The 26,832-nt window shown below is 46.7% G+C and overlaps 1 protein-coding gene and 1 long non-coding RNA gene across 6 annotated transcripts in view; one reads left to right on the forward strand and one right to left on the reverse strand.

Moving 5' to 3' along the window:
• Nucleotides 1-26,832, forward strand: part of COBL (cordon-bleu WH2 repeat protein) — a 1,669,181-nt gene that overhangs the window by 1,199,272 nt on the left and 443,077 nt on the right. For all 5 annotated transcript variants that reach the window (XM_069613403.1, XM_069613401.1, XM_069613405.1 and 2 more), the window contains one exon: nucleotides 2,751-2,868. In XM_069613403.1, the coding sequence (XP_069469504.1) occupies nucleotides 2,751-2,868 (118 nt within the window). The remainder of the gene's footprint in view (nucleotides 1-2,750; nucleotides 2,869-26,832) is intronic.
• Nucleotides 4,375-26,832, reverse strand: part of LOC138481316 (uncharacterized) — an 81,140-nt gene continuing 58,682 nt past the window's right edge. Inside the window, exon 4 of the long non-coding RNA XR_011274217.1 lies at nucleotides 4,375-11,009. This is a non-coding gene — a long non-coding RNA (uncharacterized lncRNA). The remainder of the gene's footprint in view (nucleotides 11,010-26,832) is intronic.

The raw sequence follows: 26,832 nt of genomic DNA on the forward strand, positions 1-26,832 counted from the left end.
CAGGGCACATGTGACCTGTGAACCTGCTCTGTGGCACTGGAGATCAGGAGCAGCAGATCAGGCGACTGATACAGCAGATCACAGGTGTATGCAGCCCTACAGACAAGGGGTGTATCAGCCACTTGTACTCCCTAAAAATCGGCAAATACTCCCAAACAATAAACATAGGGAGTAAAAATACTCCCAACAAAAAATAGGAAAAAGAAATGTAGAATCTTGCGCCCCTGCTTTCACCCACACAGCTCCGAAGATATGTTTGCACCAGCAGTGCGCTTAGTACCACAGGAAGAAAGTATTTTAACGGCCTGATTGGAAGAAGGTAACATGTATCTTTTAACCCCTTAAGTGCCAAAGACGAGGTATCACGTCCTTCGGATTACCTCACTGTTGCCAAGGACGAGATACCTCATCCTTGGCACTTAAGGGGTTAATGAAAGAGAAAACGTTAGAAGGCATTGTATGGCGATATACCGAAATCACCAAAAAAGGCCTTGGCACTGGGGGGAGACCCCTGGCAGTTAAGTGGTTAATGTGCACGAATAACTAGGTGCAAAGAAATAAATATTACCAAAACATTTCAGTTTTTCAGTTAAAACCTATTTTTACTCGCTTATAAAATACTAGCATTGGGAATTGGATTTACAGTTTGACTCCCTAAAAAATCATTGTAATCCCAATTTAAAAAAATAGGGAGTAGAATACTCTTACTTCCAAATCTTATCTGGAGCACTGGATGTATGTTATGCTTTTGGCATAGAGTTTACAGAGTGGGAATTACCTGCATTATATTATTGTTAAAATTCAAGAAAGCCAGGGCTTCTACACCCTTTCCAAATGGCAATTCCCTACAATAACAATATAATGAATAGCATTTGTGATCAAATAAACACTAGCAAACTCCCGTCCTTCCCTCTACCCCGCCCCAATCGTCCAATCCCTTAACATGAAAAAGAAGTTGTGTATCATATGACATATTTGATCGCTCATCAACATCAAATCAGAACTCACATTACTTATACCAGAGTCACACGCTTTTTTAAACTACCCTATAAGTACACTGTTAGGAAGTGGGCCCACATGTCCCCCATCTTATTGTCCCTTCTCATGATGGCAAGAGAGGAAGCGGAAAATTACTGCCACCCTGTTGATATAGGTGGTCCTGGGGAGCATGCAGTACGCGTTGCTACCCCGGGAGGTTTTGGGCGCTGCACCCCAGCCAGCGAGCCACGCAGGGGGTAGGGGGGGTTTAGAGTGTCTCCATAAGCTATTTATAGGGGTGCCGGCGAAGGTTCAGTAACAGTTGGCAGATAACGCTGTTCCGTGTTGCCCACCCACCCTGATAACTTTGGCTTTAAGGTAGTTTTTCAGTCAGGGGGTGGGCAGGGGATTTGAGTATAAGGAGAGGCCGTGTTTTTTTGGTGACAGGTCAGGGCGGCAAGGGGCAAGGAAACTTTGCACTGTGATGTTTCTTTGTTGCTGATGTGGCAGGTCAGCCTTACTTTCATTGAAGAGGAGAGTGGTGGTGAGTTAGGGGTCTGAGGATATTGGGGAGAGTGGGGATATTGGAGCGGTAACCTGGGACATGGTTGGTTAAATGCTGGTTGGCTGAAGCTGAAGGATTATTTTTCGCGGTAAAGAGGGTGGTTAGTGCTGTTTAGACGGACAGACTAGTCTAGGGTTACAAGATAGGGGAAAAGGTAGGGAAGAAAGACGGGCAGTGGCTCAGGGGGAGAACATGGATAAAGTTTGGAAAGATGTGGGGGAGTTGAAAGGGGAAGGAATATTTGAAGGGAGAGAATGGCACGATGGAAGTGTGTTTACCTACATGCTTAAGGTTTTGTTTAGTCTGTAATGCCGAGGTGCCAGGTTAGCGTAGTTTGTAAGCCGTAGCCTGTCACATTAAAGCGCCCTTTTCAACTAATGGCGATTCTAGGTATTCTGTGCAGTTTAGCCCAAAAAGTCCAACCAGGTATTTTCAGACCTTCCCTTAGACCCTTTCAGGTGACAAACGGGCGAGTGCAGACCCTAAACTGCAATGAAGCTCCTTTGGTTTACTATGACTGCGTGAAGGGCAGCATGCTAGCTCTATGTAATACACAAAGGCAACCAACCAACACGTGTATGTAAATCCTCACTGGGGCACCGCTTACTTTCCCATAATTCAGTGGGTGCCAAAATCCTGCACGGATGAAAGAAGCGTGCTTTTTCAAATCCTGTGAGTTGAACCCTGTAAACAATGTCTAAAACCTGCTTATTGTTTCAGGTGTCATTTTTACAGAAAAGCACTTACTGTATTAAAAAACGTATATTAGAAAAAATACTTGAATCACCCAGAAACCTGACAACATATGTGGTCTATAAAAACAATGACTGCGTTAGAAATGAATAGGGAGTAAGACGTATTAGGGCAAAGTGACATTAGAAGGCCAATCTGCAATGCACGGGCTGTATTAAGGTTAGGTGGGGGTTATCCTGAATGGAGGAGTTAAACATTGGCAGTGTTCTAAAGAGCGCAGTTTAGTATTTCATCAGAAGCTGTTGAGACTTCAAGGCCAGTGCTTGCCAAAAGTGTTAGGTACGCCTTCACCGACTGTAAGAGGGTGTAAGTGAAATGCACGTATAGGGTCGTTTGTTTATTACTCCGTGTCGAGCGTGCTCCAGAAGTCACCACGGCCTTAGGCCCAACTTCTACAGTACTCATTATGTCACTGTTTAAAGTATGTGTTTTTTACGGTGTTTGTACTGTTTAGATTTTACAGGCCTCTCTGAATGATTTGCAGAAGAAAAAGAGACGCGCCCCCGCGCCGCCAGCGCCGGCGATGCCAAACAGCGCCGCAGATGAAAAGGAAAACCGGAACAGCACCGCTGGTGAGAGGGGCCTCTTGGCATGTCCTGTGCACGCTGGTGCTGTGTGTCTCCTTGCTGGGCGTGGCTTCTCTAATCATCTGTTGCATGCAAGAATACTGCATGGGGAGGAAGGCTAACTGCGCTCAACCGATGAGTTCACAGAATGCACGAGAATTCGGAGCAGTCGCTTTCAGGATGTCAGTGGTGCAGGTGTGGCTGTGCAGGTGTGACCAGAGTCCTTGCACCTTCTCGTGTGAAGGCAGCTGACAGCAGCTATGAACACATGGATCAGGGGCTCATTCAGTTCTTTCTGCAGAGTGCACTCTGATAAGCCACTCCACCCCTGTCAGAATGCCTAAAGGTTTTCTTTGCTGTTGCACTTTTACATTGGCGTTTCATGACATTGGAATGGGGATCACCAACGTCAGCGGGCATTCCGCTGGCAGTATACTTAAAGGAATGGTTCACCCAAAAAATGTTATTGCCCAAAAAGATGGGCAATATAAAACAAATATACTCGCACTTTTTTTTTTAAGTTCCTATGTAAAATTTTGAGCAGTTGAAGCTCAAAATTTACAAAAGCAAGCACATGGGGGCATCCATTTTGTGAAATCGATGCCCGCCTGTGCTCGCTTTTGCTTTTGCGGCACTAATGAAGGAAAAGCCAGCCAGCTGTAGTAAACAAAAGCTACCACTGGGTGGCTTTTCCTTTATTTTCCTTTATTGGTGCTGGTGCCGGGACTCGCAGGACGGGGACCGGAGACTACAGGCAGAAAAGCTGCAGCTGCATCTCGGTAAGTGCTATTTTAAAAAAAGCACTAGCTGCTGCAGGAGCCCGGAAAACTTAGAAATAAAACAGCAGCTTTAAAAACGTTCTATTTATGTTTGCGGTAGCTTTTGAAGCTACTGCAAACATAAATACAACGTTATTGTGTTTGAAAACGCTGCAGTTTTTTTTTCTAAGTTTCTCAGGCTCCTCCGAGCCGGAGGAGCCTGAGAAACATAGAAAGAAAAACAGCAACGTTATTGAAACACAACCGCGTTGTGTTTCTGCCTGCCGCGGCTAACACTTTGGGTCTGCAGAAACACAACGCGGTTGTGTTTGCATGCCGCGGTGTTTCTGCTTGAAGCAGCTTTCCCATGTGGGGCTCTCGGGCTCCCTGTGGGAAGCCCGAGAGCCCCAAATGGGAAAGCAGCTGTAAGCAGAAACACAACGCGGACGTGTTTCGAAAACACTGCAATTTTTCTTTCTAAGTTTCTCAGAGGAGCCTGAGAAACTTAGAAAGAAAAACTAATGAAGGAAAAGCCACCCAGTGGTAGCTTTTGTTTACTACAGCTGCCTGGCTTTTCCTTCATTAGTGCCGCAAAAGCAAAAGCGAGCACAGGCAGGCATCGATTTCACAAAATGGATGCCCCCATGTGCTTGCTTTTGTAAATTATGAGGTTCAATTGCTCAAAATTTTACATAGGAACTTAAAAAAAAAGTGTGAGTATATTTGTTTTATTATTGCCCATCTCGTAGGGCAATAAAATGTTTTGGGCGAACCATTCCTTTAAATAAATCCTTGTGAGAATTTGGGGAGAATTCATTTTATTGCAAAGCCGTTGTTGTCCCTGTTGTGATGGGTGGTATCGCCCTAGTGTAATGTCCTAGCATAATGGGTGGTATCGCTCTGCCAGGGAAACCTGGAATGTTAGTTATATCCAGTGCTTTAAATGAGGCGAGTGTTTGAGGGGGGCTCGCACAAGGGTGCATGGTCAAAGTGCAGAGGGGGGATAGAGAAAGAGGGGGGATAGTTGGAGCCAAGAACAAAAGGGCAGGGTGCAACAATGCACCCCTCCTCCTTTTGATTCTTTGTGAGAGGTGCCAAACACCCCAGGCAGCCCTTAAACTCAACAAAGCCGTGTGGTTCAAGGGCTGCCTGCAAGGTTGACTGCTACGTTATTTCTAATCATAATCAATTAGAAGCTCCGACCCTGCAGGCAATCCTTTGAGCATGCAGCCCAGTTGAGCTAAAGGGCTGCCTGAGGTGTTTGGCGCCTAGTCGGGGAGGCAGGGGGAGCACTTTTTGAAGACTGACAGGGCTCTGTTCCTGCTAGCCCCGGCCCACTTGCAATGTTGAGTTTCATTAACCACTCGATTGTCTGTAGATTTATGAGAATATCTCTGATGAGAAAATCTCTCATTTATCGGAGATGCTGTGGTGTAGGCAGCTACCACAAATCCTCCTCCTCACCTGATGCTGCACGGAACTACCACAAGGTAAAATCGAATCGTAGTGCACTCTGAGGCCCTTGTTTTGTTTTTCATTGCCGGCCCAATATGTCAGTGTACAATTGTGCACACGGCCCACTTTGGCCCCTGATGCCTTCTTTTGCACCCGCAATGCTGCCTCACTGCAAACGAAGTCCAACATGGTGTTGTGCCTCTTGATTTCCTTAACAGTTTCAAAGCTTCCTTTTCTTCTACAAAATGAAATGAATTATTTTATTTATATCGCGCTCGTACACAAGTGTTTCAGAGCTGCTGCCATTTCTTTGGAGCCTTAATTCCTTTGTATGCTGCCTTGTGCCTGCCTCACTTCGCCTGATTGGTTGGCCTCCATTTCATCTGCTAACCAAGTGAGCCGGCAGGTGCAAGCTGGCACCCTTTCACATAGCCCTTTACCTAAAGCGCAGGGTCTCCCTGTCTGGCCCTGTCTGTAGATGGAGGGATCCCCTCTCCATGCTGCCACTTTTTGCCCCCAGGCCATGGCCCCCAAAGAACAAACTGCCCTTGCTCTCAATGACCATGAAACACCTGCTTTTGCATTGCAATGGTAAGCACCGCGGATCACCCTGTCCTGGACTATATCCCTCCCATGGACCCTCTACCATTGATTGTTTGGTTGAATCATGCCACCCGTCCACTCTAGCTTAACTCCAAACTCTAATTTCTGCACCTCTTGAAATATGTATCTTGCTGTGCCTCAACCTGATGGCTCTCTGCTGCTTTTTAGTGCCTTGCTCAAAATTCAAATTTAGGTGTGTTTTTAAATCTGTGCATTCTTCATGTTGTGCTGCATATAAGTGCTTTATTGGAAATTCGAATTTAGGTATGCTTTACCTCTGTGCATTCTCCATTGTGTGCTACATTTTAGTGCTTTATTGAAAATAGGTGTGCTTTACATCTGTGCATTCTCCATTTTGTACTGCACTCTAGTGCTTTATTGGAAATTCAAATTTAGGTGTGCTTTACACCTGTGCATTCTCCATTTTGTACTGGATTTTAGTGCTTTATTGGGAATTTGAATTTATGTGTGCTTTAAATCTGTGCATTCCCCATTCTGTGCTGTATTTTAGTGCTTCATTGGAAATTCAGATTTAGGCTTGCTTTAAATCTGTGCATTGACTGTTTTCCATTGCACACCTCCTTCTTCTGTGCTTGCCTGGCTTCTAGGCCACCTGGAGAGTCCTGTGCATTGTGCAACTCCCCTGTCTGTCTTTCCCTCTCCTCCGCTACACCATGGCGCACTCTACTCCAACTGCTACTCTATCATCTATCCGACCTCTCTGACGAAGTCTGAAAGAATAAAGCTGAAAAATAGCTCTTCTGGACTCTAACCCAGGCCTTCCTATTGCTGACACCTATGCCAATGCAACTTCCAGGCATACTATTATTGACATCCTCTTTTCTGTCCCCTCCCCTGACCTATAAACCCCCTTCTGGTCTCCACTATCACCCCTTTCTCCTCCTCACCCATTAATGGTGGCACTAGGTGGGAATTACTCCTGACATACTTCTCATCCTCTAGGTGTATCATTACTATCTATCACAATGGCACTATCATGGCCCAAGGTTCTCAACCTACTTGATTGGCACCTGCCATCTCTCATAAATGCCCTCCCTTCTCTTGCCACTTCTCCTTCTTCCTCTCCTCACACCTCCCCACCACCACCGACAGGAGTACCATGCCCCTGAACCCCCCCCTCGGAAAACCTTCAAAGGTGGTAACCAGCATTACTTACTCTGAATGCTTGCTCCGCTGTCAAACATTCCTCTGGCATCTGTCTCCTTCTCAAAACTTTGACCTAGACGTCCTCGCTCTTATTAAGGTGTGGTTCAATGCCAGCTCTGTCACTGCTCTTGACACTCTCCTTCCTGAGGTATTACCCAAATTGATCGAATACCAAATTAACCTACGTAGAATTGACCGAATTTATTTGGTCTAATTCATTAGGTATGTAAGTACAATTGTATTAAATATAGATGTGGGGTGGGGTAAGGGAATAGGTTAAGGTAGGGGGAAGTGGAGGTGGATGGCGGGGGTCTCCAACCACATTATTTAAAAAATAAATTGAACCAGTAGGTCAATTGTTTCTGATCAATTCACAGTAATCCCTTTCCTGAGGGCTACAAAATCATCTCCAAACCCAGACCCAACAGGTGGAGTGACCCTGAGTCTCCTTGAGTGGGTCCCTGCTTCCATCATACATACTCAATCCTATGCCTCTTTTGAATGCCTCGTTGGTAGGTTTGGGGACTCAACCTACTCTCTCTCTCACCTTTGCCATCATCTACATGTCCTCTGCCCTATTTCTCTCTTACTCTATGAATGGGCCCACCTTGTCTCCTCCCTCTCATCCTCCTCTTCCAAACTCCTCTTCCTTGATGACTTTAATATCCACCTTGAATCCCTTGAATCTTCTACCTCACAGTTCTGTGCCCTCTGTGACTCCCTCTCTCTCACTATTCTTCCTTCCTGCCCGACCCACTCAGCCCGACACAGTCTGGATGCCCTCATTTCTGGTGCCATCCCTATTTCTAATCCGGTCACCACCCCCCTCTCCTTGGCTGACCACTCTCGGCTATTGTGAATGTTTTCTTCTACTTTAATCAAAGAGAAAATATGTCTCACGTCCATGACTTATCCGTCTGCCTGCCTTTGTGCTTTGCAGCTATTCCTTAAAAATAGCATCTTTGATCGCAGCCCAGCATAGACTCGTCTTCGTCTTGCACGCAAAGCTTTTTTCCAGTGTCTCCTGATTCTGCACCCCTCGTCTGTCTCTGAGGTAGCTGAATTGATTCTTTAGACAAGCCAACGTCCATTTTGCTATCATGGCTGTCCTTGCCACGTTATATTTTCCTCTATAGCAAGTTTTTATATGTCTCATCTACCTTGCATTGCTGTGTATTTATACTTATTGATCAGCAAGTTACTTTATCTTCTTTGTATATGATCACTTTATCTCTAATTTCACTTTATCTCTTATTTCAGTATGACAGCGGTGAGGGGGCGGGAGTTAGGTAATGTGCGTCCTACTGCTCTTCTTCATTCACACCTCAGGTCGAGTCCTCGGCCACATTCTTCTCTTCAATCTCCTTCATCTACTCTTCATGCTGTCATTTCTTTGGAATTCAGATCTTTGTCAGCCCCCTCAGGTGACCTGCATTCTTTATATGTTCATCCACACTCCAGGTCATATGACAGCATTCTCTTGATTGTGGACAGAATTTCCAAAGTCCTACATATTCTTTATGATCTTTGGGATATTAGAACTTATTTTCTGGAGGTGCAAGAGTGCTTCTCTTTATATTCTCACGGGTACTTTCTTCATTTTGCATATGCTCACTGGTTCCTGCATCTATGTCAATCATTATCTTCATCCCAATAGCTTTCTTGGCTGTCTTCTGGCACTGTCCCAAGATGACCCTTATAAGACAGAATCCTAGCAATGCCAACACAAGCATTGCTCAGAGTATTTGGAAAGCATTCGCCAGCCAGGTTGGAATCCATGACAATAGAAATGAGAACCAGTCATCTCCTGCTGTCTCATCAACATCATCTTCCATCTTTGTATGCAGGGTTGTCAGCATAGTTATTGCTTCTGTCAGGGTCCCATTTTCTCCATCATGGGATGGTGTGAATGTACAGCAAGAAGTCCTGACCTTGATGTACATGTTATCTTCCATTGCTGTAATGAAGTCCTGGACACACCTGTTCTGGAGAGTCATCAGCCTGATGGCTCTAAATTATTCTCTGATTGCATTGAATCCTTTGATTGTTTCATTGATCATCTGCAGCATCTCCCATTTGGTTATCTGCAGCCACTTGGCGTTCACTGCAGTCTGGAGTCCTGGCATGAATATGGATGTTATTATCATTGCTGTCTTGCTGAACAGTTTATGCTCATCTGAAATGTCTTCATAGGCCTTTATTGATTTTGATGAGAAATCATTCTCCCTCTTAAACCGGCAGAGGTTGAGCGACCTCTTCATCCTCTGATGTTCATTCATCTTTGGAAATTCATCAATTTTGAGATCCCTTTGGGGAATAACTAATGCTGGAACATGTATCATTACATTAGAGCATATTCCTCCCCAATTCATAGGCCGCAGCATATAAGCTCTGAATCCACATGCACAATATCGATCCATCAGTACGGCAGTTCCTCCATTCATTCCATCCACATCCTTTGTTCTCTCCAACCAGAACCGATCCTCCATTCTTGAAGCATGTTGTTGCATTCTTCAATTGTTTAATAGATATTGGTCCTGCTTCGTTGTCGACCCATGTTAGTAACTTGGAATACTTTGCCCATGATCCTAGACATCTGTCATTCACTATTTACACTATGCTTATTGGTTCTTTCTTCAATAAGTGTGCAGGGCAAGATAATAGTCCATCTTCCCATCTGGTACTGGTGGCACCACGTCCATACACCAATAGCTGAGGTCTCTCTCAGCATCCCAGCTCTCCTGCTCTTTCAGTCATATCTGAGCAGTCCATCCTCTTCATCTCAACATTTTTTATTCCTTCTCCAATCTGGGATGGATACATAAGTTTTTTGCTTGTACAGCCCATTCCTCTTTCCATCCTTTTTGTTTTCACATAAGTATCTTCATACAGAATTGCTCCTCTTGATCGCCATGGTAAAGGTGCCAATTTTCCTTTGAATTGCCATCTGGTTCTACACGCTGCTAGATGACTGAGACATATTGCATCACATGGAGGCATCTCTTTGGCAAAAAATGTCCTTGCTGCAGTCTTGGCATACGGTATTAAGGAACAGACATTGCAGCTTTCATTTGAGGTTTTCTCTCTTACCTCTTTCATGTGCTTATACCATAGGTTATTTTTAAAATGAGCTGAATATCAAGATATGTATTCATATCTTCATAGCCTTCCCCAACAACCCTTTTAAATCAAAATAGATGCCTAGTGAGATTATAAAGGATACGGTTTGTGCTTTCATCAGGGGCAATAGTAACTGCTTCTTTGTTCTCCTCCATGTCTGTATCATTTCTTATAACATGTCTAAATGCCATAAAGATCAGGAGGAAAATACAAATCATAACACAGAATGATATCACAATTATTACTCCGCAAAAGCTCATCGACTTTCTTGATGGCAATGAGCCTCTTATATTCTGAAACCTCCTGATTTGTGCTTGGACTTTTAAAATACAATTCTGTACGTCTCTATGAATCACATCTTTATATCAAGAACTGTAATATGATTGCTATGATTATTCTGAAAATAATGTAATCGTTTTTAGGATTGCCCAAAAACATCACTATGTTTACGTATCTTCTTTGTAAAGCAGAATAGGACAGTAATATGTAAGTAAAAACAGCATATGAGAATGTGTGCATTGTTATTATAATGGGTAAGATAAAGATGAAAAGTGCTTCTCTTCTTCCATCTCCAGTAATTCAAAGCATTGTTCCTTTAGCCTATCTAAAAAAGTTCCAGGATAACTGCAAGTCTATTTATTCCTTATCCAATGTTGAAAGATATAAATCCTCAGTACAAAGTGCAGCTGGGCTCTTCATTTTCCTTGACTTTGCTCTTGGCCATTGAACAAGTCTGCATGTGCGGACCTTCTTCTCTTGCTTCACCGCCGGTAGTTGAAGGAGAGTTCAGGGTTTCTCCTTTGTATGATTTGATGTCATGCAAATGCAGCCAAGCTCTTCTTCCTTTTAACTTGGCAGCTGTGGGGCTAACTTCTTCCACCTTGTGTGGTCCTTCAATGCGGGGCATACTCCAAGTACATACAAACATTCGTACCAACACCTGGTCCCCATCGGGTATAGGCTGGGTTGCTTTAACAAATCTTCTGCTTCAATGGATCTATCGTCTTTGTCGCTTCTCTTTTACCCCTACCTTCTGTTCTTGACCTGTTGAGACATGAAAGAAACACTTGCAGTCACTTTTGTTAGGTAATCATGCATCACATCACCTAGCACCTTGGCTACACTATGGGCATCAGTTTTTAACCTAGTTGGAGGAGCGAGGGGGGCTTCTCATACGGAGTTCAGTCACTAACTCATGAAAAGTTAGATGGTAATCTGAGCCAGGCTGGTCTCTTAGGCTGTATAAGGCAATGTGTAGGCAGTGTGGCCATCACTTCTTTAAAGTCATCTTTACTTTCGCAATCCTCTCCTTCATTTATCCATTTTATTGTTCACAGATGCCATTCGCCTGTGGGTGATGCACAGAGGAATATGTAGAGAAGAGAAGAGGATCCAAAAATGGGATCCCTCCTGTCCCCTGCACACTATTACTGTCCCGTCATAAGACGGTTAACCATACTTTTACTCAAAATAATTATAACTCTCATAAATTATAAATGTCAACAACTCACTGGTTATTCATTTGATAAAAAACCACAGTAATTTAATGTGAGAATTTTTTTTGTCAATGCAGATACAAAGTCCACAATAAACGGCTTGTGTGGACAATTACGCAGAGGAAAACATTTGCTTAATGCCTAATAGAAGAACTATTTTTTGAGCAGTTAATTTACAAAATGCAGTCCATTCTCAGACCGCAAAACCTCACACACTCCTCCTCTTGGCAACACCTCACGCAGCCTCATCGTCACCACCTAGCGGCAGGATTAAAAAGCCTTCCGCTTCAGACTGTGGCAGATTGATGTTTCATAGGTGAGTTATCTCTGGGAAGGATAATCATATAAATCAGAAAGAACATTAACATCATTATTTAAACTGTTCTTCTTAGCTAGGTTCTGTCAAGAAGGAGCAGAGGATTTTCAGATTAAGGCCACTGGGAAGCAATCAAAGACACTTCCCTATCCGCGGCTCTGCCTTTAGGAACTTTGTGTGGACAGTGGAGTTACACATATCACAACAGCTGCCCGCTTAGAAGAAAGGATAAAGGGGAGTTTAAGTAAATAGAGTGTAGAGGAGGTCCCAAGCATGACCCACACTCCAGCCGTCCATTTTGAAGTGCCAGGAACGTTCACGCTGAAATACGTGACGTAGGATGAGCAAATAAACCAGCAGAGAGCCACAGTGGGGCTCTGTTCAGTACCTATCAGAAGAACAGCACCTGTTGAAGTACCAACACCTAAGAAAACCTGGACAGTAAGGTACTCATTGAAAAAACCATATCAACAAATGAAACAGAATGAAAATTGTCAGGATGCAGTCCCTGAAGAAGCTAAAAAGATACTGAAGGAAGACGAATGGTGACGTCAGAAGAACCTGGACTGACACACATATAGGAGATATGATGACCTGCAAATGATGAAAAGAGACGAAACACCATGGACAAGTGACATCATGAACGTAAAGGAAAATAACAATGTCAAATGTCAGAATCTTATGCCATGAGCGCAATGAACATATTCAGTTAGTTTACACATGTACATTTGCATGGAACCGCAAGAAGCACAGAAATTGTAAGGCTTGCTTATGCTTAGTAGTAAAATAGATTGCGGCAAGCGCCAATTATACATATCTACCTCAAAAAGGAGCATTTTATATAAGCACAGTTGCACTATGCACAAAAGCAGAATCTACCAAAGGTTACTAAAGGTCTCAGGAGGAGAACTTCGCAAACGAACAAAACGAGAATTAAAGACAGAGAGAAACCCAGACGTACACAAATCGTGCCAGGAAGCCAAGGTCGTATCGGCTGAAATAGCCCAACAGTGGATACAATTTATGAAAGAAGAACCGAGTATCCTGTTCAGAAAGGTCAAGATAAGCCGCAGAAGGCAGGTGGCTGTAAAATCAAATCAAATACACAAATTGCATGAAGAAAAAGACAATTTCACGGTGTCTGAATCACGTGACCAGCCAAGCAAGAAGGGATGAAACTTTCACACCTACGCGTGGCCTCGTGCCATGCACAGATATCGTACCTTTTCCAGACCAAGAAGCAGTCTCGACCAACCACACAGAAATAATTGACACATGACCACTAAAGTGATGATTGATTGTAGCAATAATTGGAGAGAAGCTCGGGGTGCAGACGAGCTCTCTGCACCTGGCCGGCTATTCTGCACGCTGCTAGGCAAGTGGAAAAGTATGAGTGGAACTGTTGCCAACCCAATCATAGTGGACCAAGTAATCTAGGGTCCTATAGTTTTTTTTTTTTTAAATATATTTATTGATTTTTCAAAGAAAAACTATACAACCAGCATCATCAACATAGCAATCAGTTCTATATCCACAATAACTTCCCATTCCCTCCTCCCCCATGCGAACCCGGACCGGGGTTGCGCGGTCTGCCATTGGTGTTAGGGTGAGCCCGGGCTGTCCAGGTCCTCGCCTGAGGTGCTGACCTCTTTAGGACGGAACAGGGCTGTCGTGAGGGCTATCCATTGCAAGAGGTCTTCCGAGTCACCTATTTTCTGCTGTCGCTGCGCCAGCTCCCAGGCCCCGGTTTCAGCCACAGACCACCTACGGAGGTCTTCCCACCATGTCACAAGTCTAGGGGCCCTGGGGCACTTCCAGGCCATTGCGATGCGCCTTTTTGCGAGGATGTACATCAGATCCTTGAGCCTATTGAGGGGTTTGTTTTTTTTGCCTCGCGGATATGAGCCCAATAGACATGCCTTAGGGGATTGCACGTCTAGCGTTATGTCCTCCTCCGCTATCCTGGTCTGAATTTGCGACCAGAAGGTTTGTATATCCGGGCAGGCCCAGAACATGTGGGTCAGTGAAGCCGCGGGTTCTTGGCACTTGGGGCACGGCACTACGCAGGCGCCATTGAATCTCGAGATGACAGCTGGGGTAAGGTAGGCCCTGTGGATGATGTAAAATTGGATAAGCTGGAATCGGGCATTCCTGGTAACTTTTTTATGGTAGTGTGTTATTGTTTCCCACTCCGTGTCTCCGAATAGCGTGTTTAGCTCGGCTTCCCATTTACCCTTGCATGTGAGTTGGTTATGTGTGGTGTTGTCAATTAGGATCTCATATAGCCTAGAGGTTTCGTGTCCCCCCTCTGCAACGCCCACCAAGTTCTCAATGGTCTCGTGTCCGGCGCATTGGGATTCCGCTTCCGGCCATCGCTTCCTAAGCTTATCCATCACCGCCCCGTGCAAAAGGAACTGACCCAGTGGGACCCCAGTCAACTCGTGCAGTTCGGGAAATGTGTGAGTGCCCTGGTCGTCTATCAGATCGCCCAGGGTGGCAACACCGGAGGGTTCCCACATGTTCCGGATCGCCTTACGGTCCTCCGGTCTAGTGGACATGATGGCGGCTATAGGGATTTGTGGGGAGTAAGGGTCGGTCAACCTGACCGATTTGCAGGCCCGACTCCAGATCTGAGTGCCTAGGCGGATGAGGTGTGCATCCAGCGTTTTAGGTAATGGTCTGGTCCAGAGGAGGTCCCTAAGCAACCAAGGTGCGTCTGGGGGCTGCAATAGGCGTGTGTCCGTCGTGGCATCATCGGCCATCCACTGGATCACGTGCTTAAGCTGGGCCGCTATGTAGTAGAGCTCAAAGTTAGGGGTTTTCAGGCCTCCCCTCTCGTACGGTCTTTGAGTTATGTCTAGGGCAACTCTGTGCCTCCCCTCCCGCCATAGGAGTTTCCTACATAGTTTGCTCAGGTCTTTGAAGAAACGTTGGGGGATGTTGTAGGGGACGTTAGTGAAGAAATGTAGAAGACGCGGGAGTGCAACCATTTTAAGGAGTCCCACCCTGCCGGCCATTGAAAGGGGCAATTTACACCATAGGTCAATTGATTTAGCCAGGCCCTCCTTAGCCCTGCCCGTGTTTAGTGCATGTTCGGCTTCGGGGTCCCGGTGGATCGCGGCGCCCAGATATTTGAACGTGGTGGGTTCCCATTTAAGGGCCAGAGGGGGGAGGTGTTCTTTCTTGGTTCCACTAAGTGCAGCCAGGGGGAATAGGCAAGACTTGCCGTGGTTAATCTGGATCCCGGTGCATCTGTGGAACCCATCTAGGGTTTCGAGAATGTAGGGGAGAAGAAGTTCGGGATCCCTTAGGTAGAGGAGCGTGTCATCCGCATACATGGAGACAAGGTGGTTCACTCCATTTACCACTATCCCTCCGTCTCCATACTCCTGCCTAAGGTATGCCGCCACTGGTTCAATCGCCAGGATGTAGAGCAAAGGGGATAGGGGGCACCCTTGCCGAGTGCCCCTGGCCAGGCTCCATTTTTCCGAAAAGGTGTTGTTGGTTCGCACTCTGGCTGTGGGATTAGTGTAAATGAGTTTGACCCAATTCAAGAAAGCCGTTCCGATCCCCGTAGAGCCATTTCCATCGGACCGAATCAAAGGCCTTAGAGGCGTCGAGGGACACAACTGCATATTTACCGGGCATGCCGTTTGTGCTGTGTATCACATGATGCAGCCTTCGCAGGTTCTCAGACATGGAGCGGCCCTGCACGTAGCCTGTCTGATCTTGGTGTATAAGGTACGGGACGGCTGCACGCAGCCTTCTGGCCAGTAGTGCGGTGAGGATCTTATTGTCTACATTCAGCATGGATAAGGGGCGGTATGAGCCGCAGTCAGAGCTTTCCTTGCCGGGCTTAAGTAAGGGGATGATGGTGGCTTCAGTCATGGAGTCAGGGAGGTGGCCTATTTCATACGCCTCGTTATATACCTTGGACAGTAGGGGGGCCAGTATGTCCTCATAGGTCTTATAAAATTCGCCCGGGAGACCGTCCGGTCCCGGCGTTTTACCAGAGGGCAGTGACCTAATGGTGGCTGTGACCTCATCTGGGGTGACGGGGCCTCCGAGGGGATCTGCCAAGTGGTCCTCCAGGCGAGGGAGCCTGATGGCGTCCAGGGCGTCTTCGATCGCGTGGTCTGGGGGCGGGGCCGGATCGGAGTAAAGGGTTTGGTAATATTGCTTAAACACTGCGTTGATACCCACTTGCGTGTGGAGGGTCAAGCCGTCTGTATTACGGATGGAGCAAATGGGGTGTCTGGGGGTTTCTCGTTTATAAAGCCATGCGAGAAGTTTCCTGGGTTTGTCGCCCAGGGCGTGATTCCTTTCCGTGAATTTGGTATAGCTTAGCCTCCCCAGCGTCTCCCAGTGTGTTAAGCATGTTTGTTTAAGTTCAATCATTTTCTGCAGGTGGGCGGGATCAGGGGATGGGGTGGCTTCGAGGTCTTGGAGTTCGGTCTCAGCGTGCTCTAGCTGGGACGTGACGGATTTCAGGGCCCCTCCGGCCGCGGCTATCATTTCCCCTCTAGTTACCACCTTGTAGGCTTCCCATGCTGTGCCTAAGTATCTGACGCTATCAATGTTGGTTTGCCAGTAGTGTGTGGAACCCTCCCTGATTTGTTCATTGAAGGCTTTGTCTAATAGCGCTTCGCTTCTCAATTTCCACGTCGGGATGGGGGCCCTGGGGGCTGTGGTCACCCACGAGGTCATCAGTGGGGAGTGGTCTGAAAGTACCCTGGCCAGATACTGCGTGTCCTCAAATCCGGCCACGTGCTCTTCGCTAATGAACAGGCAGTCTATCCTGGTGTGGACCTTATGTGGGGGGGAGTAAAAGGAGTAGCCTCTGATTTCGGGGTTTTGCGCTCTCCACAGGTCTTTCAGGGCATATTGCTGCGTGAGGGCGTTCAGTATCTTGGCGGGTGGGGAGGGGTCACCATGCTTACCATCCGATCTATCTATGCGAGGGTTTAAGGTACAGTTGTTGTCGCCTCCCCATATCGTTATGCATTCGTTACTCGTGGACAGCCGGGCGTACAACGAACGAAAGAAAACAGTGGCATCATGATTCGGGGCATAGGTGCAAATCAGGCGAACGTCGCGCCCCTCTATGGTGCCCTGAATTAGGGCCATCCTACCTTCGTTGTCTGTTTTGGTGTGGATCAGCTTGAATGGGACAGAGGGGGCAATCCATATCAAGACTCCTCTGGAGTAGGTGGAGTAGGAGGAACCCACTAGGGTACCTCGCCAGACCTTAGCTAGCGCCGACTCTGTGGCGCTTCATGTAGGCGTGAATGCGGCGCTGTTTGATGTAGCTGTTTAGACCCCTGACGTTCCAGGACATGACTCTGATCCTCTCAGCCATAGTCTGGGTGCGGTCGTGTGGCTGTGGGAAGCCTAAGGTTGAGGTGTTCGGCGAACTTGGTCATCCTGGTGGCGATTCCACTGCGCTTGGTCCCGGTCCGGTTTATGTCCGATTCAAACTGTGATCCCAACTTGGGGTTCAGACCCCCATGAACAACAACGTCTAACTTAACTACAAACACAACTTCAAACACAACACGTCTAGCGGGGTTGCCCTTGCTCTGACATCCCCGTTTCTGCCCCATCAGACCAGGGTCTTCCGGTGCCCTACGGGCGGTTGAGCTCACCCAAATTATCCTGGGGATAGGAGAGGGGCTACCTCCGAGGGTGTTATCAGGAGGTGCGCCACGACCAGCGCGGCTCCGGTACCATCAGTGTCGCCACTCTTACTGGCATGTTGATGTGCGATTGGCTACTGCAGCCAGTAGGTGGTGAGGAGAAGTCCCTTTGTTACGGGCGGCTAGGGCCCGCACTGCCTCCGTTCAATGTCTGGGATCTGTTCTCTGTCCATCCATTCACAGGCCTCTGCGGGAGTGTCAAATAAGTGTGCCTTATTGTTGTGCAGGACCTTGAGTCTGGCCGGGTAGAGGAGTAGGTAGCGCAGGCCCGCCTCCTTGAGTCTTGCCTTGGTGTGGTGGAACTGGGCCCTGCTCCTTTGAACCTGCAAGGTGTTATCGGGGTATATTGCAATCTTCGCGGCGTCCCTCCGTATGGAACCGCCCATCCTGGTAAAGGCCAAAATGGATTCCCTGTCCCTGTAGTTGAGGACTTTGGCTATTATGGGTCTGGGTGGGCTCCCCGGTGGCGGCCTCCTGGCTAGGGAGCGATGGGCTCTTTCTATGGTGAAGCCCTGCGACAGTTTCCCAGCCCCAATTTCCTGTATGAGCAGGTTCTCGATGTAGTTAGTGGGGTCGCTGCCCTCGATGCCCTCGGGCAGGCCGATAATTCTGATGTTGTTCCTGCGGGCCCTTCCTTCGGCCTCCTCAGCCCTGTCTTCCAGATTCTTCACTTTTTGCGCCAAAATGTCCACATCCTTTAAGAGCTGAGTTTTGGCGTCGGTGTTGTCTCGGACTTGGATCTCAAGAGCATCCGTTCTGCCGGTGATAGAGCGCACATCTTGCCTCAATAAGTTCAGGTCGATGGCGACCGCGTCTATTTTGTCCTCCATGGTTTTCTGGAGTGTCTTGATGGCCTCTAGCAGTTGGGAGTTGGCCGGCTCGGGCCTCTCGGCGCCCAACGCCTCCCCAGGGGCTGGAGCCTCCCTGGGTCCGGTCGCTCCAGCGGCCGCGAAGGACTCCATGGTGGTTTGGCGGTGTTTGCTTCGGGCGCCCTTAGTGGTCATGTCCTGTCCACGAGATCCACCAGGCCTCGGCGGGCACTATACAGTCCACTGGCGCCGTGCGGGAGATGCTTCGTGAGGGGGGGTTGTGTGTCGTCCACCCTCCGGGCAATGTCAGTGGGCCGCTCGGCAGGGCGGCAGGCACAATCCTGCTATAAGGCTCTTCGCTCCGGGCCCGGCAGTTAAGGCCGCCCCAGGTGCCCCCCCCCCCCTCCGACTCCTTACCGCTCTTCTGCGGGACGCGGGAGCGTGAATCTCGGCTTAGGCCTCCGCTGCCGCTTCAGTCCAAGTTCCGCTAAGGCACATCCCTGGTGGGCTCCTCTGGGGTCGATCACAGGGCTCCGCTACAGCGCTGGGCCGGGGATCATCATGGCCGCCATTTCCTGCCTCCGCATGGCGTTCTGTTTCTTTTCGATGGTGCGGGCCAACAGAGGGACGTGAGGTTCCCAAACTTCGACAGCAGGCGGAACACACTTTCACACGACCTGTGTTCGGTTTTCAGGTGACTGCAGTCAAGTTAAGCGATAGTTGGCGGCGGATCCATAATCGTATCGAGCGGAGCTGCGCCGAACACGTCTCTCCTACATGGCGGTTGGCCACGCCCCCCTAGGGTCCTATAGTTAGTAAAACCAATGAGACGTCGTACTTTTAGTGACGTCTACATTAGCCATTTTGAAGGTAGGGCTTAGATGCCCCACCTGACAGTGTTTGTCCAATCCCCTCACTCCGTTACCATATACAGATATAGTACCTATATTAAAGTTACCTTCCTAGAACCAATAGAATTACATGCAACATTTTAAGCATTACACATCAATGATGACAAGTTTTTAGTATAAATGATGTGTTTTTTATGAAGTTCGTTGGAGTTGTTGAAGCGAGAAGGTAAATCCAGCGACGCTGATATTCATGAACTCCCCGTTTTTTGTACTTGTCATTAAACAGACTCCCTTTGCCAAACCGTTGAGTTGTCATTATTGATTTGATGCTAGAGTATTAACCTGCATCCCCATCCATCTCACGGGTGCTGCTGCCTCATCTTAAAGTGCTATTCAGCAACCCCCAGCTTTATGGGCCGCTTGGGGTCCTACTGCACAAGAGGGCCCTACGGTGGCCCAGAGACTAAAAGGAAGGGAAGGTCTGTAGGCAAGATCACATATTTTAAAGCAGCACAGGGCTCATTCAAAGTTTGGAGGTGTTAGCAATGCTAATTCCTCCAAACGGAATTTCTACCCGTATATGAGTTGTGGTTAGGCCCCTTTGTGAAGCCCCACAGGACTTGATTAGGAAATGGTGATGAGTGATGAGGCTGAAGAGATAATTCCAGTAGAGGTGATTCCTCCTTTTTTAGATGATACATCCGTGCATATCCTGGCGGTATTACCTCCTGTTGGGTTTACAACTCATAATCAGGATGGCTGCAAAAACCGGAGGTACTTTTGTTAACTCTAGTTTTTACAGTTACCCACAAACTCCAATGAAGGGACCTATGTTTTTTCACATACTTTTTGTCAAAGCATAAACACACGCAGAGCAAAAGAGAGTGAGTTTGAAGTAACGATTGTCTACAGTATACCTTTCCAAAGTCATTCCTTTTAAGCAGTGCTGGGAAACCTGCACCGCCCCAGATGGCTTGGCCTACAACTCCCATAAACCCTAGCCAGTATTGTCAATGTTGTGGCTGCAGGTTTCCCAGCATTGCTGTAAAGCCCCCGCCTCTTTTCTATTCTAGGGAGGAAGGATAACTCAGGGACAACGCTGTTGTCTTGGAAACAAAACAACACAGCGCAGCACAGGCTCGAGTCCTGATCCAATGCTTAGGAACCACTCGCTGGTATTAAGCGCGTTATAAAAGAACAATTATTATAATAATATTATTAATTCAAAGGGGAATCTCAAACTTACTTCTTTGATTTTCTTTCTGTATCCCACCCGATCTTTTAGGAGGTTTATTTTATGTTTATTTTACCACGGGGAAAGGGAAATGTTTCTCACAACTTGGCTACAATCTACTTGTGGTTGCAGTTACTGCCGCCCTCCCACTGGCCGCTTCCTTCCGTGGTTGCAGGTAACTTCCAAAAGGCACCATTCCACATTCTAAATTTATGCAAGGGGGGCAAGAAGTGGTCTCGCTCATGTGTTACTGACCTCTGGCGTACATCTCCTCCCCTCTCACATACTGTTCATGCTCGGAGTGCGGTCCGCAAGAAAGTGGCGACCGTCCCACGAAGGTTGGCTGCATGATTTGGCAGCTGTGGGGCTAACCACCAATTGACCACCAATTTCAAATGCATTTTACCCCTTCCCGGGAACAAACATTTGCATTTAATAAGAAGAAGATGCCACGGAAGTTGTTTGCAAAGAGGCCTTTATTTAAAAAAAAAATGTTACTGCCGCTTTAAGAAACTGCGCAGAAACTCTATACCAGTAGTAGGAAAGTGGGTGCACTGTAGATTGCCAACCACCAGTGATGTTAGTGGGTAGAGGGGCACTGTGTTGGATTTAGATTACCCTGTCTTGGGAAGTAAGACAAGGGTCAGTGGCTTCCAGCCCACATGGCACTAGTTAGGCATTGTATTCCCAATTTTAATCTCAGTTGGGTGATAAGTGAGTTTCTTTATTCAGAGCTGAAGAAGGATTTCCTATATGGAAAATGGTTTGCCTTTATGATGGGTTATTTATAACGTGCTTAATACCCAGAGGTTTCTAAGCGCGGCCCCAGTGATCGAACCTGTGTTGCTCCGTGTCGTCTTGCTTCCAGGACGAGCATGTTGTCCCTGAGCTATCCTCCCGAGACTTTGTTTGTCTTTCAGTCACTAATTAGAGAGGAGATGATGTAATCAAAGGTCTACTATCATATAAGTAAAGGCTCTTCCAAGCAGATAGAAAGATCAAAACACAGAACCGGGACATTAACACAGCACATCTTTCAGAACACCCTGCAGAGCACCCGAGCCGAACAACCAGGAAATACTCTAAAGCCTTCTGTATTCAAGAGGGTCTTGAGTAGCTTTCACCAGCCATTTGCTCGGTGTTGCGCCAGAAACTGTTACCTTTTTGTTTTACTTGGATGCCTTGTTCAGAAATCATAATGCTCCCTTTTGGAAAGCCTAATTAACTCCTGTAGTCATAGCATAGCTGCTGCCAACCGAAGCGGGACTCGTTTAATTATGGGTGACAATTAACATGTCCCCCGTTTGAAATCTTGAAAGCTTCATTAATTTAAATGATTTCTGTCCTACATGTGAACAACTGGTTAGAAACTGCTCTAACACCTATTGGTACCGTGAGTACCTCATGACTTAAACCGTTAAAGGGTAGTCCTGCGAGGGCACAGAGAATGTAGAACATCATTACTGGATTGAGGCATCAGAGGCCTTTCCAAATTGGAGAGGTAGCGCCGTGTGATCCCATCCGCCCTGCCTGGGGAATTCCTTCGCCCTTAAACCTTCAGGGTGCCCACCTCTATGCCACCCGGCATAAAGCTATCACCCAAGGATCAATATCAGGATGTTTTTCCCATTTCGGGTTCTCATGAAGGTACTGGCTCTGAATACAGCTATTTGACACATCTTTTTTTTTCTTCCAATTTTTGGTCGTAATACAGAAATCTCTTCCCCATTACTAAAGAACAATGCCAGAAGCAGAAGAAAAAAGAAGACAGAGTAAAGAAATTGAAACTAAAAGGGTGGGAAAACTCCTTCTCCAGGTTCCACTGGGATCATGCCATTCACCAAGTCACGCCAAATCCAGGTCAAGAAGCCTGCCCCATATGTCTTGGAATGCTTTGCCTTTCTTCTGTAGCTGGAGAGCAGCCCTCTCAATATGGCAGATGGGGTACATCTCCTGAAACCACATATCCTTTGCTGAGAAATGTTTTTTGACACATCTTAAAAGTGCAGATTAAGCCATAGCGCAACCATTGTTGCAACATGCTCTATTCCTATCTCGGCGTGCAAAGGCTGTCAGCTGGTCTGCGGGGCACGATACTAACATGGCTTTGTCATCAGTTCCAGAAAGCCTCACCTCTTTTTGACACAGCCCAGGGCAGTCAATGGCACCAGGTTCTGTGCAGATTCTTGGTAAATGCATCACTGGAAGTGGGACTGAAACTACAGACTCCTGATTTTGCTCTTCTCCATTTGCAGTCGGAGGAGACAGCTCAGGCTTCAGGTGCAAAGCGATTTATGGCACTGCACAGAGGCGGCTGCTTGATCACACCTGCTTCTAAAAGCAATGGTCCATCATCTAGCTAGATACTATGGGGTCATTCCAAGTTTGGTAGTATTCCAGCGGGATACCACCAAACAGTATTACAGTTTCCACTGCCTGATATGCTAGTATTACCGGAATATTACAAGTGGTGAAAATACCAGTAATTCCCCATTCCATCGAGTCACATATGACTCCATGGGGGGAATTGCTGGTTCCGGCACCGGTATTACCTGTACCAGAAATACCGACTGATTAATGCTGGTGGGGGCCTGGGTTACCTTCAGCTCTTGGCTTGAGGTAAGTCATGTAAACCCCACTACCAAAATTGTAGTTTGCCGGTCCGGAAGGTTCTGGTCATTGTTATTACCAGCACTTTTTTTTCTGCACCGGCAAACTTATAATGAGGTCCTATGTCCCTAGCCTACCTTAGATGGCCTTGAGCAGTGTGCTGTGCTTTTGAAAAGGAACTCTGCCTCTCTAGCCTTTTGGTGTGCACCTAGAAACCTTGTTGCAGGGTTTCCTTTTGACCTTTTGTCATGACTTGCTCTGACAACGGATGCCATCAGCAATGGTTGGAGGGGCAACTGTGGTAGATCAGCTTTCCCAGTGGTTAGGGTAGTCCTGGGGATCACTCACTCAACAAACTTGAGGGAACTGTTACAAGAGCCTTTTCGTGATCACCTCACGATACAGATATCCAACAAATATATCACATTCACCGGAGAGAGAATTGAAAATGTGCGTTCACACTTTCTTTCAGACCAGCATTAAAAAATATGCCTCTGAGATGATTTCCATCTGATGTCTTTCCTAACTTCTTCTCTTTTGGGCAATGAGAAGCCATTTGTGGATTTACTGAAGTGATATCTCCCATCTTCAGTGGATTTCATCCTGAATCCGACTGTATTCCATGGTCAGATCCTTTTTCTTGATAGGGCAATTTGTGTTCTTTCCTAGTTATTGCCACAGGGCCACATTTGACAGCATTGGGACATCTCAACTCCTAATAGCCAGGCCATGGGGGCTGTTATGTGCCTTCCCTCCATTTCTATAACCCTGATTTTTTGTTTTAAGGTTTTTCTCCAGGACTTGGTTGCCTATATCTTTGGCATCCACCCAGATACATTGCGCCTCATTACGAGTTTGGAGGTAGCCATGCCGTTTTTAGCAGCATGGTTACCCCCAAACTCGGGTCCGGGTCCCGCAAAATGGCCATTCTGACCTCTGCAGGCCCGGTAATTCCCATCCGCGGGACACGGACCCAGTACGTCCCCATTCCCATTTGAGCCCCAATAGTGCTCAATGGGAATGGGGAGGAAGCTAACAACGGACCCGTTAATGACGGGTCCGTTGTTAGCATCCTGTTCTGCTAGCGGGTGCCGCTGTGCACGTCTGGTCTGGCCAGGCATACAGAGCGGGACCCGCTGCAGAACTCGTACTGTGGCGGCCCAGTATGAACGGTGCCAGTCCCTTACCGGCACCGTTCATACCATGGCCACCACAGTCGTAATGAGGCCCATTGTCTTTATTCCATCTACCTAAAATGTTAACCTTCAGCAGCCATCCCGGGGGATAAAAGGTTATTCTGCTGCCTATCTGCTTGCCCTGTACAATGGTCCTTTCTTGACATATGGTGCACTTGAAATGGTCTTCTTTCTCATTCCTTTTATTCTTTCTGAATATTCGTGTACTGTGACATGTCTTATTACTCCTTAATGGGCTGCAGATCCATTCTCCAGGCAAGTGACCTCCTCTTCCATCTTGGAACGTTCCCCTAGTCCTTCAACCATTTCAATTTTCCACATGTGAGGCAATGTAGAAGGCATCTTCCTTTTCTGCAGAGGTAACCTTCTTGCTGGCCACAACTTCATCTAGGAAGTTGGGGAATATATATGTTCTTACCCGAAGTTACTTTAGGGCTGACCTATTCCTCATCCCGGTCCCGTCTTTATTGTAAAGATAATGGTCATATTCTACTGCAAAAAGGATATTGTATTATCCTGTTATTTTTCCCGAGTCTTCCTTTCCCGGGGAGGTACTCTTGCATGCATTGGATATTTCTCAAGCTTTAAGGATTTGTCCTGAATGCTCTGTGACCTTTGGTCTCTCCATTAGGGAGATGTAACCAACAACAGTCACTCTTAGAGATTGGGCCTGGCTGGGCATTTTCATGGACCAATCAGTCGGTTGGCGGCTCATTTTTAGAGGGAGTCTTGTGACCTGGAGGGGTGCCATACCATGTCAAGACAGTGTATTTGGCAAATATTTGCTCTGCTGCCACCCTGTGTTCTCCACATTCATCAATGTGTCATAATAGACGGGTTGTGAAGGTGTGAGTTCACTCTTCCACAGAGGTCCCCCACTGTGCAATGTGTGATGTACAGTATTTGGGTATGGTGGAAAACTAAATAAACGGGTGGGGCATGATGTGCAATGCCTTTTGTTGTTATCTTTCTTGATGGCTTGTTTTGGTCTGTACATAAGAGCAGTGAGCTTTAGAGCCCTTTGGATAGTATGCATGCAATGGACGGGATGCAGAATAACTCTGACAAATAATCGAACCAACTCAGGAAGATGGCAAAGATATTTCTGTTTTAATATCAATTATCTAAAACAGGGGGTTAGAAGGAACATCAACGGACATCGCACAAGCTCTCTCAGAGCATTTCATAAAAAATCACACTTATATAGTAAAAATGTGTCATACGTGACATGATACTACCTGGCAAACTAATACAAACCTACAAGGGATTGTTATAAGCTCAAGGGGAACAGCTAAGTATACTTTCTATAAGGGGTTGGGTTGTGATTGGATATCTACTGTCAGGTGGACAATTTATGCCCACCTCTAGTGCAAGTCATCTTCATCATTATTAAGTACACGGAATCATTGGCTCTCAAACTATAAGGCTCTTCATTATATGGCCCTCTATAATTGGCTGGCACGCTCTTGCCAATCTACAACATCCGGCTCACTAGCAGCATGTCAGCTCATACCCATTTGCCAGGAGGGGGACATGACTTTACCTCCCCACCCAATTAGCCCAACGTCTCTCATCACCCATGCCTTATGCCAGAAAATTGTATTTGAACTTGGCCTTGCAGTGTATTTGCGTCTCTGGGAATATAAGGGAGTGTGAGCATGCACTATCATAGTTCTGGAACTGCATGCCCAACTCTATTTCCATCTTTTGCTCACCTGAAAGGAGACCACAATTTGGCCCATTTTGTAGCATGTCATTGCCTTAAATGAATAAAACCTGGCACTCATGGTGTTCTTTCTTTGCACCTTAACAAGGGATGATTCAGCATCTCACGTTCACTGCCTTCTCAAATAGATAACCAGTCTTGGCTGCTTCAGCCTTGACACCAGGCCAGATAGCCCTTCCAGGCTCTTCCACGATCTCAGCTAATTCTTTGCTGCGACACAGCTTTCAGTCTTTCTTCTCCATGGGTTTGAACTTACTAAATGTGTGGAACCAATGTCCAGCTTCTATACAATGGCGGCATCACCTGTAGTCTATTCACTACTTATAGCCAGCTTCTAAGATTACTTAATCTACTTGTGTTGCTGCATCTGTACAGTTATTGAACATCTTGCATTTTCTGCAGTGCTTCTCACATGTGCAATCTTCTTTTCTCATATGAACGTTCACTTGATTCTTTATTTCGTCATTGGTTTCGATATGATCCATACTTTTCTTCTTTAGCCATTCTTCTCAGTGCGTCAGCTCCTCTTTCTCTCATTTTCATATTCCTTCGGGGAGCTCCTCCATTAGATTATATTCTCTTCGGGAATACATTTGATATGGCTTTTTTAATGGATTCCTTTTATCGAATATTCGCAGCGGAATGGTCACAACTGCTGGTCTCAAACATGGTACAATTTCAGGCTCCCAGCATATTGGTATTAGGGGGCGGGACGTCCTGCAGAATTACTCTACCTATAATCCTTTCTACACTGAATACTACTATTCCTGTGTCACAGTGCTACCATTCATCACTTCCTGTCTCAACATGTGTTTGAGTCTTTGCCCACCATGCTTTTATAGATTTTACATGAGGCCCATGGTCTAAGTGGGAATGGGCGGGGCTATGTATTGTGAAATAAGGGGGACGGCTCGCATTTAAAATGTATAGGGT

Source organism: Ambystoma mexicanum, chromosome 5p (assembly GCF_040938575.1).
Source record: "Ambystoma mexicanum isolate Mex_15411 chromosome 5p, UKY_AmexF1_1, whole genome shotgun sequence".
NCBI classification, from domain to species: Eukaryota; Metazoa; Chordata; class Amphibia; order Caudata; family Ambystomatidae; genus Ambystoma; species Ambystoma mexicanum.